The sequence below is a fragment of the Mobula birostris genome, chromosome 6 (assembly GCF_030028105.1).
Source record: "Mobula birostris isolate sMobBir1 chromosome 6, sMobBir1.hap1, whole genome shotgun sequence".
NCBI lineage: Eukaryota > Metazoa > Chordata > Chondrichthyes > Myliobatiformes > Myliobatidae > Mobula > Mobula birostris.
In genome coordinates this window covers 111,479,617-111,495,206 of record NC_092375.1, presented here as the reverse complement: position 1 = coordinate 111,495,206, position 15,590 = coordinate 111,479,617, and the positions used below count along the sequence as shown (strand labels likewise).

General features: G+C 43.2%; 1 protein-coding gene across 2 annotated transcripts in view; it reads left to right on the top strand.

Annotated features, from left to right (window-relative positions):
- LOC140199252 (tubulin alpha chain) overlaps positions 1–5,008 on the top strand; it is a 48,061-nt gene extending 43,053 nt beyond the window's left edge. For both annotated transcript variants that reach the window (XM_072260982.1, XM_072260981.1), the window contains 2 exons: positions 1,304–1,452; positions 3,894–5,008. In XM_072260982.1, the coding sequence (XP_072117083.1) occupies positions 1,304–1,452; positions 3,894–4,871 (1,127 nt within the window). In that variant the 3' untranslated portion in view covers positions 4,872–5,008. The remainder of the gene's footprint in view (positions 1–1,303; positions 1,453–3,893) is intronic.
- Positions 5,009–15,590: the final 10,582 nt, after the last annotated feature.

Genomic DNA, 15,590 nt, shown 5'->3' with positions numbered 1-15,590 from the left:
CAAGTAACCTGTCTACCTTCAGACCTTTCAATTTTTCAAGCACCTTCTCCCTCGTGATGACAACTGCTCACTTCTGTCCCCGACACTCTCAAATATTACGATAAAAAAAAAATGAAGTGCAGAAGAGGAATAGTGAGGTAGTTTTCATGGATCATTCATAAATCTGGCAATGGGGAAGAAACTGTCCCCAAAAGTCTTGAGCAACGTCTTCAGTCTATTGCACCTCCTCCTTCATGGTAGTAATGAGAAAAGGGCATGTCCCGGTTGGTGAGAGTCCTTAATAATTTATGCCACGTTCTTGAGGCACTGATTTTTTTTTTTTGTAAAAGCCTACGACATTGTGTAGGGTTGTGTCTGTGATGGAACTAGCTGAGTTTATAATCCTCTGCAACCTCTTTTATCCCGCGCATTGGAGCCCTCCCTACCAGTCAGAATGCTCTCCACTCTACATCTGTAGAACTTGAGATGATTTGGTATGTCATCACAGTTGAGCCCCTGGCATCCCTTCTGACAAACATCAGAGCATTATGCCTGGGATAGTTCCTCTAAGATGTTGTCAACCAGAAACTTCATGCTGCTCACCCTTTCCATTGCTGACTACTCGAAGAGGACTGGTGGGTGTTCCTTTGACTTCCCCTTCCTGAAAGTCCGCAGTCAATTCCTTGGTCTTGATGACTTTGAGTGGTGCAAGATTGTTGTTGTGACACCACTCAACTGGCTGATCTATCTCACTCCTGTCACCATGTCCGGGATGCTGTCTGGATTTGAGAACATGTCTTCTGAGGATAGGCTGAGCGAGCTGGGATTTTCATTTTTGGAGCCGAGGACAAGGGGTACCTCGATAGAGGTTTACAAAATGATAAAAGGCATAGATAGTGTGGATAAGTAGTGTCTTCTTCACAGGATGCAATTGGCTAATACGGGAGGGCATAATTTTAAGGTGATTGGAGAAAAGTATAGGGGGGAATGTCAGATGATGTTTTTTCTCACACAGAGAGGTGCATGTATGGTCCCAGGAGTGCCAGAGGCAAATACATTAGGGACATTTCAGAGACTTTCAGGCACATGGATGATAGAAAAACTGAGGGCTATGTGGGAGGAAGGGTTAGATTGATCTTGGAGTAGGTTGAAGTGTCAGCACAGCATCTTGCTGTATTCCTACAGTATTTGTGCTGGCATCTCACTGAGGACTGGTGTGTATTCTTCTGAATTTTTCTTCCTGATGTCCACAGTCAACTTCTTGGCCTTGCACTGCTTCCTTCTGCTTTCTAACCTGATTTCTGTCCACCATTCTGAATTTTAGATGAGGTCCGCACCGGTACTTATCGGCAGCTTTTCCACCCTGAGCAACTCATCTCTGGCAAGGAAGATGCTGCCAACAATTATGCTCGTGGACACTACACCATTGGCAAGGAGTTGATTGACTCTGTCTTGGACAGAATCCGTAAACTGGTGAGTGAGGACTCTCCATTGCATTCTCTTGTACAGTAATCACTGTCAGGTAAGCAGAAAAGGTATTTGGCTCTCTACCATCACTGCAGGACTTGTGTGTGTCCAGGACAAAGAGGTGGGCAGGAAAAATCATTGTGGACACAACCTACACTGTAAACTGTCCTTTTTAAAGGACAGTAGTGGGTGCATGGAACACCCTGCCAGGGGTGGTTGTAGAGGTTTGAGAGAGGAGCTGAACAAAGTTGATTGGAAGGGGACACTAGCAGTGATGATGGCAGAACAGCAATGGCTGGAGCTTCTGGGGGCAATTTGGAAGGCGTGTTTAAGATGCCTCCCAAGGTGAGGAAATATTCTAAAAGGATGATGACGCAACTGTAACTGACGAGAGAAGTCAAAGACAGCATAAAAACAAAAGAGAGGACATGTAACATAGTGAAATTAGTTAGATGTTAGAGGATTCTGAAGCTTCTAAAAATCAACAGAGGTAACTAAAAAAAAACCATAAAGGGGGGAAAGATGAAATATGAAGTTAAGGTAAGTTAGCCAGTAATATTGAAGAGGATCAAAGTGGCAGATGGAATATAGCATAAGATCTTGCACTTGGTTAGAAGGAACAAGAGTTCAGACCATTTCCTAAATGGGATGAAAATTCAAAAATCAAGATGTGCAAAGGGACTTGGGAGTTTTTGTGTGGGATTTCCTAAAGGTTAACTTGTTGTGGTAAAGAAAGAAAATGGGCTGAGAAGTGGCAGATGGAATTCAACTCGGAGAAGTGGAGGTGGTACACTTCGGAAGGACAAACTCCAAGGCAGAGTACAAAGTAAATGGCAGGATACTTGGTAGTGTGGAGGAGCAGGGGGATCTGGGGGTACATGTCCACAGATCCCTGAAAGTTGCCTCACAGGTGGATAGGGTAGTTAAGAAAGCTTATGGGGTGTTAGCTTTCATAAGTCGAGGGATAGAGTTTAAGAGTTGCGATGTAATGATGCAGCTCTATAAAACTCTGGTTAGGCCACACTTGGAGTACTGTGTCCATTTCTGGTCACCTCACTATAGGAAGGATGTGGAAGCATTGGAAAGGGTACAGAGGAGATTTACCAGGATGCTGCCTGGTTTAGAGATCAGATCATTATGATCAGAGATTAAGGGAGCTAGGGCTTTACTCTTTGGAGAGAAGGAGGATGAGAGGAGACATGAGAGAGGTGTACAAGATAATAAGAGGAATAGATAGAGTGGATAGCCAGCGCCTCTTCCCCAGGGCACCACTGCTCAATACAAGAGGACATGGCTTTAAGGTAAGGGGTGGGAAGTGCAAGGGGGATATTAGAGGAAGGTTTTTTACTCAGAGAGTGGTTGGTGAGTGGAATGCACTGCCTGAGTCAGTGGTGGAGGCAGATACACTAGTGAAGTTTAAGAGACTACTAGACAGGTATATGGAGGAATTTAAGGTGGGGGCTTATATGGAAGGCAGGGTTTGAGGGTCGGCACAACATTGTGGGCCGAAGGGCCTGTACTGCGCTGTACTATTCTATGTTCTAAAATGCAAAGTTAGCATTTATTTCATGAGGACTAGAATATAAGGGCAAGGATGTGACACTGAGGCTTATAAGGCATTTGTCATACTTGGAGTATTATGAGCAGTTTTGGGCCCCTTATCTAAGAAAAGTTGTGCTGGCATTGGAGTGGGTCCAGAAGAAGTGCATGAGAATGATTGCGGGAATGAAAGGGTAAACGTATTAGGAGCGTTTGTTGGCTCTGGGCCTGAACTCGCTGGAGTTTATAAGATTGGGGGGTGGGGGGAGAGTGAGGTGGGGGAGGGAATCTCATTGAAACCTATTGAATATTGAAAGGCCTAGATGGAGTGGATGTAGAAAGGATGATTCCTTTAAGGAGTGAGTCTAGGACCAACAGGCAGAGCCTCTGAATGGAGGGGCATTCATTTAGAACAGAGATGAGAAAGAATTTCATTAGCCAGAGGGTGGTGCATCTGTGAATTCATTGCCAAAGACAGTTGTGGAGGCCAAGTCATTGAGTATATTTAAAGCTGAGGTTATTAGGTTCTTGGTTAGTCAGGGTTTCAAAGGTTTTAGAGGGAAGGCAGGAGAATGGGGTTGGGAAGGTTAATTAATCAGCCATGATAGAATAGCGGAGCAGAATTGATGGGCCGAGTGGCCTAATTCTGTTCCTATGTTTTAGGGGCAATTAAGAAACTCTTAGAATGGTAATAGATGAAAAAAAATGGAGAGCTATAAGATCACAGGACATGGGAGCAGAATTATGCTTTTGGCCCATCGATTGGCACATCATTCAATTGTGGCTGATATATTTTCTCTCTCAACCCCATGTTCCTGCCTATATTGGCAGGAAGGGTTAAATTGATCTTGGCATAGTTTAAAGGTCAGCTGACAGCCCTGCCCTCTTCTGTGTTCTATGTTTCACAGGCTGACCAGTGCACAGGACTCCAGGGATTCCTCGTTTTCCACAGCTTTGGCGGAGGCACTGGTTCTGGTTTCACTTCTCTGCTGATGGAACGTCTCTCTGTGGACTTTGGCAAGAAGTCCAAGCTGGAGTTCTCCATCTACCCAGCTCCGCAAGTCTCTACTGCCGTGGTTGAACCCTACAACTCTATCCTGACCACCCACACCACCCTAGAGCATTCAGACTGCGCCTTCATGGTAGATAATGAGGCCATCTATGACATCTGCCGGAGAAACCTGGACATAGAGCGCCCAACCTACACCAATCTGAATCGCCTCATTAGTCAGATTGTGTCGTCTATCACAGCCTCTCTTCGCTTTGATGGTGCCTTGAATGTTGATCTGACAGAGTTCCAGACCAATTTAGTCCCATACCCACGTATCCACTTCCCTCTGGCCACCTATGCCCCTGTGATCTCAGCTGAGAAGGCTTACCATGAACAACTGTCTGTGGCTGAGATCACCAATGCCTGTTTTGAGCCAGCGAACCAGATGGTGAAGTGTGATCCTCGCCATGGCAAGTACATGGCTTGTTGTCTGCTTTACCGGGGTGACGTGGTGCCAAAAGATGTCAATGTTGCCATTGGTGCTATCAAAACCAAACGCAGCATCCAGTTTGTTGACTGGTGCCCCACTGGCTTCAAGGTTGGCATCAACTACCAGCCTCCCACTGTGGTGCCTGGTGGCGACCTGGCCAAGGTGCAGCGTGCAGTCTGTATGCTGAGCAACACCACTGCCATTGCCGAAGCCTGGGCTCGCCTTGACCACAAGTTTGACCTGATGTATGCCAAGCGCGCCTTTGTGCATTGGTATGTGGGGGAGGGGATGGAGGAAGGGGAGTTCTCCGAGGCCCGGGAAGACATGGCAGCCTTGGAGAAGGATTATGAAGAGGTTGGCATTGACTCATTTGAGGGTGATGAAGAGGGGGAGGAAGAGTATTAATTAACACTTCATAATCAACGCACAATCTGAAAAATGAGGCTCAATTTTATTTCTTAACTCTCTGAAAGTTCACAAGATGGTATGTCTGTACTGGACTTTTATTTTCTGATATTTAATAAAAGGATATTTGGAGCCAACACCTGTCACAAGTTTTAATGTCTTGGTTTGAATTATCACCGTGCTGTTGGTCTGATGTTTGTTGGGTTTATCTGATCCTCTTCTGAATTCAAAGTTCCAGGTTCGGAGTAAAATTATTATCACAGTACATGTATGCTGCCATTTACTACCTTGAGATTCATTTTCTTGCAGGTATTTGCAGGAAAAATAAAGAAATACAATAGAATCTACAAATAGCCATACATAAACAAAGACTGACAAATAGCCAATGTGCAAAAGAATACAAACTGCAAATTAGAAACAATAATTTCAAGAGTCTGAAAGTGAGTCCATTGGCTGTGTAATCAGTTCAGACTTGAGGTGAGTGAAGCTATTCACACCTGTTCAGAAGCCTGACGGTTATTGGGTAATAACTGAACTTGTTGGTGTGGGATCTAAGGCTCCTGTACCTCTTACCCAATGGTGGTAGCGAGAAGAGAGCATAGCCTGGATGGTGGGGGTTCCTTGATGATAGGTGCAGCTTTCTTGTGACAGTGCTCCTTGTAGATGTGCTCAATGGTGGGGGGGGGGGGGCATTGCCTGGGCCATATCCACCACTTTCTGTAGACACTTTTCCCGTTCCTGGGCATTGGTGTTTCCATACCAGGCTGTGATGCAAGCAGTTAGGATATTTTGCATTTGAATTTACTGGGAGCTGGGTACACTGTTCATTTGGCATTTGTGCTTTGCCAGCTCCGGAAGAACATGATTCAGTTTCTCAAACACTTTCTTTGTCAGTGTGAAAGAACGGACTGTAAGACTGGCATTCCCCATGCTGTGCTGACAATGTTGAACTGCCATGGTTTTCAGAGGGCACATTAAGATGCAGTCTCTGTTTTGGATTAAGGGAAAAGGTCACACGCACGTTCTGACCGAGTATCCCGATATCCCTAAGAACCATAATTCTAAATGCAAGAATCCTAAAGGTTAATTTGCAGGTTGACTCTGTGATAAGGAAGCCAAATGCAACATTAGCACTCATTTTGAGTGGACAGGAATATAAAAGGAAGGAAGTAATGCCGAGGCTCTATAAAGCATTGAGATTATAAGCTGTTTTAGAGCCTTTATCTAAGAACAGACATGCTGGCATTGGAAAGGGTCTAGAATAGGTTCATGAGAATAATTCCGGGAATAAAGGGGTTAATGTATGAGGAGCATTTGATGGCTCTGAGCCTGTACTCACTGGAGTTTAAAAGAATGAGGGGGAATCTCATTGAAACCTATCCAATGTTGAAAGGCCTCGAGTGGATGTGGAGAGAGTGTTTCCTATAGTGGGAGAGTCTAGAAAGTGGATACAGTTTCAGAATAGAGGGACATCCCTTTAGAACAGAAAAGAGGAGGAATTTCTTTAGCCAGAGGATGGTGAATCTGTGGAATTCATTGCCACAGATGGCTGTGAAGGCCAAGTCATTGGGGATATTTAAAGTGGAGCTTGACATGTTCTTGATTAGTAAGGGTGTCAAAGGTGATGGCCAGAAGGCAGGAGGATAGGGCTGAGATAATAAATCGGCCATGCTGGAGTGGTGGAGCAGATTCGAAGGGCCAAATGGCCTGATTCTGTTCCTATGTCTTATGGTCTTATAATGACTGACTTAAATGACATTTGTTGTGTCGTGGCAGCAGCACAGCACAAGGACAAATTACTAAAGATGGACAAGTAAATAAAAAGTGAAAATAAATCAATATGGGTTCATGGACCATTCAGAAATCTGATGGCGGAGGGAAAGAAGCTGTTCCTAAGACATTGTGTGTGCTTTCAGGCTCTCGTACCTCCTCTCTGACAAATGTACTTAGTGACGGATGCCACTTTGCTGCAGCACCACCTCTTACAAAAATCTTCATCTTTAAAACAATGTAAAGATTAGCTTTTATTTGCCACATGTGCATCGAAGCATCGAACATAGTGAAATGTATCATTTGCATCAATGACCAAACAGTCCGAGGATGTGCTGGAGGTAGCTTGCATGTGTTGATGTACTTCATGCCCACAACTCACTAACCCTAATCTGTGTGTCTTTGGAATCTGGGAGGAAACTGGAGCACCTGGAGGAAACCCATGTGGTCACAGGAAGAATGTACAAACTCCATACACACACTGGTGGGAATTAAACCCTAATTTTCTAATTTGCTGTAAATTGTGACACTAATCACTATGCTACCATGTCACCCATCTAAGTCCTTGATGGTTGTGCCCATAACGGGGCTGGCTGAGTCTACAATCCTCTGCAGCCTCTTACAGTCTTATGCATTGAAGCCTCCATATCAGATCAGAATGGTCTCCACCATGCATCCCTGGAAATTTGTAACAGTCTCTGCTGGCATACAAATTGCCTATCACCTAGAAATGCCACCTTGTGTAATTGCCATTCACAAAACTGTGTATTTCCTGCCAACAACAATACTTTAGAATTAATTACCATGGGATGCCAGCAAAGTCATAGGATCATAGGGAACTACAGCAGACAGACCATTCAGCCCATCTAGTCTGTGCTGAGTTGATCTACCCATCTGGACCACAGCCCTTCATATCACTCCTGTTCATGTATCTATCTGGACTTCTCAAATATTGCAAATGAACCCGTATCCACCGCTTCTGCTGGCAGCTCATTCCATATTCTCACCACCCTCTGGAAAAAAGAAGTTCCTCTGAAATATTTCACTTTTTTTCTCATCTCCTCTCCTTTTTCTACACTGTTGGGAATAAAATCTATCCTGTTGTGGATGGAAGAAAAACGGAGGGCTATGTGGGAGGGAAGGATTAGACTTATGCTGGAGTAGTTTAAAGGGTTAGCACTAAATTGTGGGCCAAAAGGCTGTGTTCTATTCATCGTTTCCCTATAATTCAGGTCTTCTAGTCCCGGCAACATCCTTGTAAATTTTCTCTATACTCTTTCAAAATTATTGCTATCTTCCCTGTAGATAGGTGACTGGAACTGCACACAATACTTCAAGTAGCAGATAAATAAACAGGTGAAAAAGGAGAAACATCTGCTGAAACAATGTGGGAAAAAAAACAATGGAAGTTCTGTAATGAGGCCATTTAGTAGCCATCTATATGAACTTATTATTGTCAAAATATCTATCTGTCAGCATATACTACCATGAGATTCATTTTCCTGCAAGCACTTACAGGAAAATAAATACAATAGAATTAATGAACAAAGACTGACAAACAGCCAATGTGCAATCTATTGACAAACTTCAACTTATTCAGAATGCCGTTGCTAGACTTTTAACTGAAACCTGGATGAGGGAGTCTATCACTCCTGTCCTAGGTACTCTGCCTTGGCTTCCTGTGTCTTTTAGAATTGATTTTAAAGTTATCTTACTTCTTTTTAAAGTTCCAAATGGTCTGGGACCAAAGTACATCACAAATTGATTTCATTTTATAATCCTGCTTGACCTCTCAAGTTTTCTTCCACCAGAGTCTTAAATTCAAATGATCTCTTTCAAAACATAATTGGAAGGTCAGCTTTTTTGAACTACGCTCCTACACTGTGGAAATCAATCCCTAAAAATACAAGGGATGTAAACTCAGTTGACACTTTTAAACATCAGCTCAAAAGCTGTTTAATTAACCCTGCTTTTAAATAACATCTTTATGTCTTTTATTTTCATGTTTGTACTTTCCCATTGTAAAGCACTTTGTTCTACATTGTCTGTATGAAAGATGCTCTCTACATAAATGAATTATTAAAAAAGACAAACTGGCTTGGTGTGTCAGCCCTACATATTCAGTAGCAGTGGGTCAGATCATGGGTTTTAGCTTCACACAAGCAAAGAACCTTCATGGAGTCTTGAGGGTAGAGCCGAAGGATTGCTTTATCGCCCTTCTTATAAAACATTTAAACAAGGCTTCACCTGTTATTCCAGTCTTTCGGTTGGATGTTTAAAAATCTTCCATGACACGATAAGGAGTTAATGTTCTCTCATTTGCCTGGAATAGGCACAGGATTAACACTGAGACCAAAATAGCAGTGTTCTCTAGATCCAATTTTGCCCACATTCGCAATCATTGCTTTACAAAATTACACTGGAGACTTCACAGTCACCACCCACGGCAGCATGGTCTTCCTCCGTATCACACACGCACTTAATGATGTCATGACTTAGCAGCAGCATGGTAGCATAGTGGTTAGCATGACAGTATTACAGGGACACCCACCCAGGTTCAATTCTCACCGCTGCCCGTAAGGAGAGTTCCTCTGGGTGCTCTGATTTCCTCCCACAGGTTAGCTGGTTAATTGGTCACATGGGTGTAATTGGGTTGTAGGGCTCATTGGACCAGAAGGGGCCCATCACTGTGCTGCTAAATAAATAAAACATCCAGCAGAGAGGAGCTGACCAAGATTTGAAAGGGCAGAAAGAGAATATGGTGGTGGGGCAGTCCGGATGAAAGAGCAGTAATCTTCCAGTTTGATTGGAGATTCTCTTTCCAAAACCCATATCACTGGTGAAGAAAAGGTTACCTGTTCTGAAATCATCATACAACAATGAATCTCTTAACTTTTTGAGAGAACAGTGTTCCATTTTTTTTCTGTCCATTGTATGAAGTAATTCTTCTTGATATCACTCTTAAACGGCCCGGCTGAGATTTGTTACGCATCCCTTCTCTGGATTCCACTGGAGGAAATAGACAAATAGTTGATCCTTTTAATCTGATCAACTAGTAAATTTCTTCACCCATTCATCTTCTATGTTCCTTCACCCCTTCCTTTCAACTCCTGATGAAGAGTCTCGGCCCAAAGCATTGACTGTTTATTCTGCTCCATAATTACTGCCCGACCTACTGAGTTCCTCCAACATTTTGTGTGTGTTGCTCAGGATTTCCACCATCTCCTGTGTTTCTGAATCTGAATCTTCTGCCCAACAGAGGAATGAAAGGTATGTCCCTTGATGCTCCCAGTGACTTTCTCACGTTCTCACAGGGATGAGGGCGTATGATAATGTATGAGGAGCTTTTTGTGGCTCTGGGCCTACATTCATTGGATTTAGAAAAATGAAGGGGCATGTCATTGAACTGTAGTGAATATTGAAAGGCCCAGATAGAGTGGATGTGGAGATTATGTTTCCTATAGTGGGAGAGTCTAGGACCAAAGGGCACAGTATCAGAATAGAGGGATGCCCCTTTAGGACAAGATAAGGAGGATTTTCTTTAGCCAGAGAGTGGTGAATCCATGGAATTCATTGTGCAAGATGGCTGTGGAGGCCAGGTCATTGGATATATTTAAATAGAGGTTGATAGGTTCTTGATTAGTAATGGGGCGTCAAAGGTTATGGGAGAAGATGTGAGAATGGGGTCGAGAGGGATAATAAATCAGCTATGATGAAATGGTGGAGCAGACTTGAAGGGCCAAATTACCTAATTCTGCGGTCTTATGGCTATGGCAGCGGAGTGATTAAGTTGGAGACGATAGACTGCTGGAGGAACTAGTGAATCCTCCTTTTAGAGAGAAAGATGGTTAATGTTTTGGGTCTCAAGCCAAAACACCGACCATCTCTTTGCCTTTATCAATGCTGCTTGGCTTTCTGAGTTCTTCCAGTTTGCTTTTTTTTTGCTCCAAATTCTAGTATCTTCATTCTCACATTTTCAGGGGTGATGTACACCCATCAAGGATATTTCCTCACATCAGAAGGAGCATCTGGAGGACAACCCTTTTGAACAGAGATGAGGAGGAATTTCTTTAGCCAGGGGGCAATGATTCTGTGGAATTCACTGCCACAAATGGCTGTGGAGGCCAAATCATTGGTATACTTAAAGCAGAGGTTGATAGGTTCTTGATTAGCAAGGGAGTCAAAGGTTATGGAAAGAAGGCAGGACAATGTGGTTTGAATGAAAAAAGTAATCAGCCACAATGGGCCAAGTAGCCTAATTCTGCTCCTATGACTTATGGTCTTATAGCCCACCAAGCCCATGCCTGCTCATGAAGTATCCCATCCCACACTAGTTCTCTTGTATGCTATTTCTTGTGTTCCCAACAACTTCCCTCCAGATTACACCACTCCATCATCCGCAGGGGTAATGGAGCTATCAACCTGCTCTGTGATGTGACAGAAAACCAGAACATAGAACAGAGAACATTACAGCACAGAACCTACTCCAAGATCAATCTAACCCTTCCCTCCCACATAGCTCTCCATCTGTCTTTCATCCATGTGGCTACCTAGGAGTTTTAAGATATGTTCCTAATGCATCTGGCTTGACCACAACCCATGCAGGGCATTCCACAAACCCATCACTCTGTGTAAAAAAAAACTGCCTCTGCAATCCCCTCTATATATTCCTCCAATCACCTTAAAATGATGTCCCCATGTATTAACCATTTCCACCACAGGAAAAAGTATCTGGCGATCCATTCAATAGACAATAGACAATAGGTGCAGCAGTAGGCCATTCGGCCCTTCGAGCCAGCACCGCCATTCACTGTGATCATGGCTGATCATCCACAATCAGTATCCAGTTCCTGCCTTATCCCCATAACCTTTGATTCTGCTATCTTTAAGAGCTCTATCCATCTCTTTCTTGAAAACATCCAGAGACTTGGCCTCCACTGCCTCCTGGGGCAGAGCATTCCACATATCCACCACTCTCTGGGTGAAAAAGTTTTTCCTCAACTCCGTTCTAAATGGCCTACCCCTTATTCTTAAACTGTGGCCTCTGGTTCTGGACTCACCCATCAGTGGGAACATGCTTCCTGCCTCCAGCATGTCCAATCCCTTAATAATCTTATATGTTTCAATCAGATCCCCTCTCATCCTTCTAAATTCCAGTGTATACAAGCCCAGTCACTCCAATCTTTCAACATATGACAGTCCCGCCATCCCGGGAATTAACCTTGTGAACCTACGCTGCACTTCTTCAATAGCAAGAATGTCCTTCCTCAAATTTAGAGATCAAAACTGCACACAATACTCCAGGTGTGGTCTCACCAGGGCCCTGTACAGCTGCAGAAGGACCTTTTTGCTTCTATACTCAATTCCCCTTGTTATGAAGGCCAACATGCCATTAACTTTCTTCACTGCCTGCTGTACCTGCATGCTCGCTTTCAGTGACTGATGTACAAGAACACCTAGGTCTCGTTGTGCTTCCCCTTTTCCTAACTTGACTCCATTTAGATAATAATCTGCCTTCCTGTTCTTACCACCAGAGTGGATAATCTCACATTTATCCACATTAAACTGCATCTGCCCACTCACCTAGCCTGTCCAAGTCACCCTGCATTCTCATAACATTCTCCTCACACCCAGCTTTGTGTCATCTGCAAATTTGCTACTGTTACTTTTAATCCCTTCATCTAAATCATTAATGTATATTGTAAACAGCTGTGGTCCCAGCACTGAACCCTGAAGTACCCCACTGGTCACCGCCTGCTATTTCGAAAGGGACCCATTAATCGCTACTCTTTGTTTTCTATCAGCCAGCCAATTTTCAATCCATGTCAGTACTCTATCCCCAATACCATGTGCCCTAATTTTGCCCACTAATCTCCTATGTAGGACTTTATCAAAGGCTTTCTCAAAGTCCAGGTACACTACATCCACTGGATCTCCCTTGTCCATTTTCATCCTCAAAAAATTCCAGATTAGTCAAGCACGATCTCTCCTTCGTAAATCCATGCTGACATCCTGTTACTGCCATCCAAATGTGTCGTAATTTCATCTTTTATAATTGACTCCAGCATCTTTCCCACCACTGACGTCAAGCTAACCAGTCTATAAATCCCTGTTTTCTCTCTCCCTCCTTTCTTGAAAAGTGGGATAACATTAGCCACCCTCCAATCCACAGGAACTGATCCTGAATCTATAGAACATTGGAAAATGATTACCAATGTGTCCACGATTTCTAAAGCCACTTCCTTAAGTACCCTGTGATGCAAAGTATCAGGTCCCGGGGACTTATCAGCCTTCAGACCCAACAGTCTATCCAACACCATTTCCTGCCTAATATAAATTTCCTTCAGTCCATCCATTACTCTAGGTCCTTTGGCCACTATTATATCTGGGAGATTGTTTGTGTCTTCCCTAGTGAAGACAGATCCAAAGTACCTGTTCAACTCGTCTGTCATTTCCTTGTTCCCCATAATAAATTCACCCTTTTCTGTCTTCAAGGGCCCAATTTTGGTCTTAACTATTTTTTTTCCTTTTCACATACCTAAAGAAGCTTTTACTATCCTCCTTTATATTCTTGGCTAGTTTACCTTAGTATTTCATTTTTTCTCCGTGTATTACCTTTTTAGTTATCTTCTGTTGCTCTTTAAAAGATTCAATCTATGTCACTCATCATCTTCTACATGTCTAGCAAGTCACCTCTTATCTTCCTTCACTTCAAACAGAAAACCCTTGGTCACTTAACGTATCACCATAAGACACATTCTCTAATTCAGAGAGCATCCTGGTGAATCTCCTCTGCATCCTTTCTAAAGCTTCCACATCCTTTCTATAGTGAGACAACTACAACTGAACAAAGCACCCAGAGAAATCCTATCCAGTCACAGGGAGAATGTGCAAACTCGATACCAGGGTCGCTGGTGCAGAGGAAGGAGCTGGCTGTGTGCTCCAGACACTATACATGCACTTAACTCAAATTGCCAGAGTCAATTAATGATGGCCAATACATGCTGCCCTCTATTGCCATGGATGTGGGATGAAATTATATCAGGCATTGAGTATAGGAGTTTGGATGTTGAAGTTGAAGTTGTATAAGATGTTTGCGATAAACACAAGAGATCCTGCAGATGTTGGAAATCCAGAGCAACACACACAAAATGCTGGAGGAATTCAGCAAGTCAGCCAGTATCCATGGGGAGGAATAAACAATCAATATTTCAGGCCAACAGAGTGGAATCAGGGGTGGAAAGGAAGAGCAAAGATGCCAGAATAGGAAGGTGGAGAGGGGAAGGAAGACAAGCTAGAAAGTATTAGTTGAAGCGAGGTGGATGAGGGAGGGGAGATGATACAAGAAGTTGGGAGGTGACAGGTGGAAAAGATAAAGGACTAGAGAGGAAGGAATCTGATAGGAGAGGCAAATGGACTATGGGAGAAAGGGAGGAGTGGGGACCAGGGGAAGGTGATAGGCAGGTGAGGAGAAGAGGCAAGTGGTCAGAGTGGGGATTTGAAGAAGGAGAAAGTTTGAGAAGTCAGTGTTCATGCCATCAGGTTGGAGGCTACCTAGCTGGAATATTAAGTGTTGTTCCTCCAACCTGATCATGACTTCATCGTGGCAGAAGAGGAGGCTACAGACTGACATGTCAGAATGGGAATAGGGATACAAATTAAAATGGTTGGTCATCAGAAAATCCCACATTTTGCAGATGGAGTAGAGGTGCTTGTCAAAGCTGTAGGCTGAATTTAGAGTTTTGTGTATAATTCTACTTACTTACCTACAGGAAAGATACCTACAAACTTGAAAGATTGCAGAGAAAATTTAAAAGGTTGTTACCAGGACTTGAGAATCTGAGTTATAGGTTGAATAGGATAAGATTTATCCACTGGAATGCAAGAGATATACAACAAACAAAGGGTATAGGTTAGGGTCAATGCATGCAAGCTTTGTCCCATTTGGTGAGACTAGAACTGGAAGTCATAAGTTAAAGGTGAAAGAAGAATTATTTAAGGGGAATCTGAGGGTGTATTTCTTCATTCAGAGGATGGTGTGAGTGTGGAATGAGCTGCCAGTGGAAGTGGTGAATATGGATTCATTTGCAACTTTTAAGAGAAATTTGGACAGCTATATAAATGAGAGCAGGTAAATGGGACTAGGCAGAAGACCAGGCTGGCATAGACTAGATGGACCTAAGGGACTGTTTCTGTGTTGTAGTGCTCTCTGATTCTATATCTGCGTCAGACTATGTTGAATTGAACAAAATCTCTTCTGCCTGCATATGATCTACATCTCTCTATATCCATGTGTCTAATAGCCTCTTAAATGCTTGTATTATAGCAGCCATCATCTACAATTGATGGCCTTATAACCAAGTTTAAGAATGATTCAGATGGGTAATGTTGAGGAAGCAGGGAGTCAGCAGATAGACTTGGACAGATTAGGAGAAGATCAGACTGGCATGGACTAGATGGGCCAAAGGGCCCCTTTTTATGTTGTAGTGTCTATGACTCTATGCAGCTGAATGTTCCAACATAAGCAGCTGTGGATCCACAGTCTGGGTGCTACATTATGGAGTTTCCTCATTGAATCTTTCAGCCTCTCACTCTCCTTCACAATGCTCCTGAACATCACCTGTCTCAACATCTCAGCCTCAGCTTACATATTGTTGGCAAGTATCTTGAGCTGCCCTATCATGTTATAGGCACTATATAAATATTGCCATGTCAGCAACGCGTTGACATTAATACCAGTATTAGACAAGTTGTGGCACAGATCCAGTTTTTTAAAAAATCTATGATAAAGTCTGTGATTTAAACGTGAAAGGAGCAAAACAGAGGTGAAACATTCACCCTTTCATGGTACAGTAGCATACCAGTTAGTGCAACACTGTACAGTGCTAATGACATGGGTCCAATTCCTAATGTTGACTGTAAGGTGTTAGTACATTCTCCCCATGACAA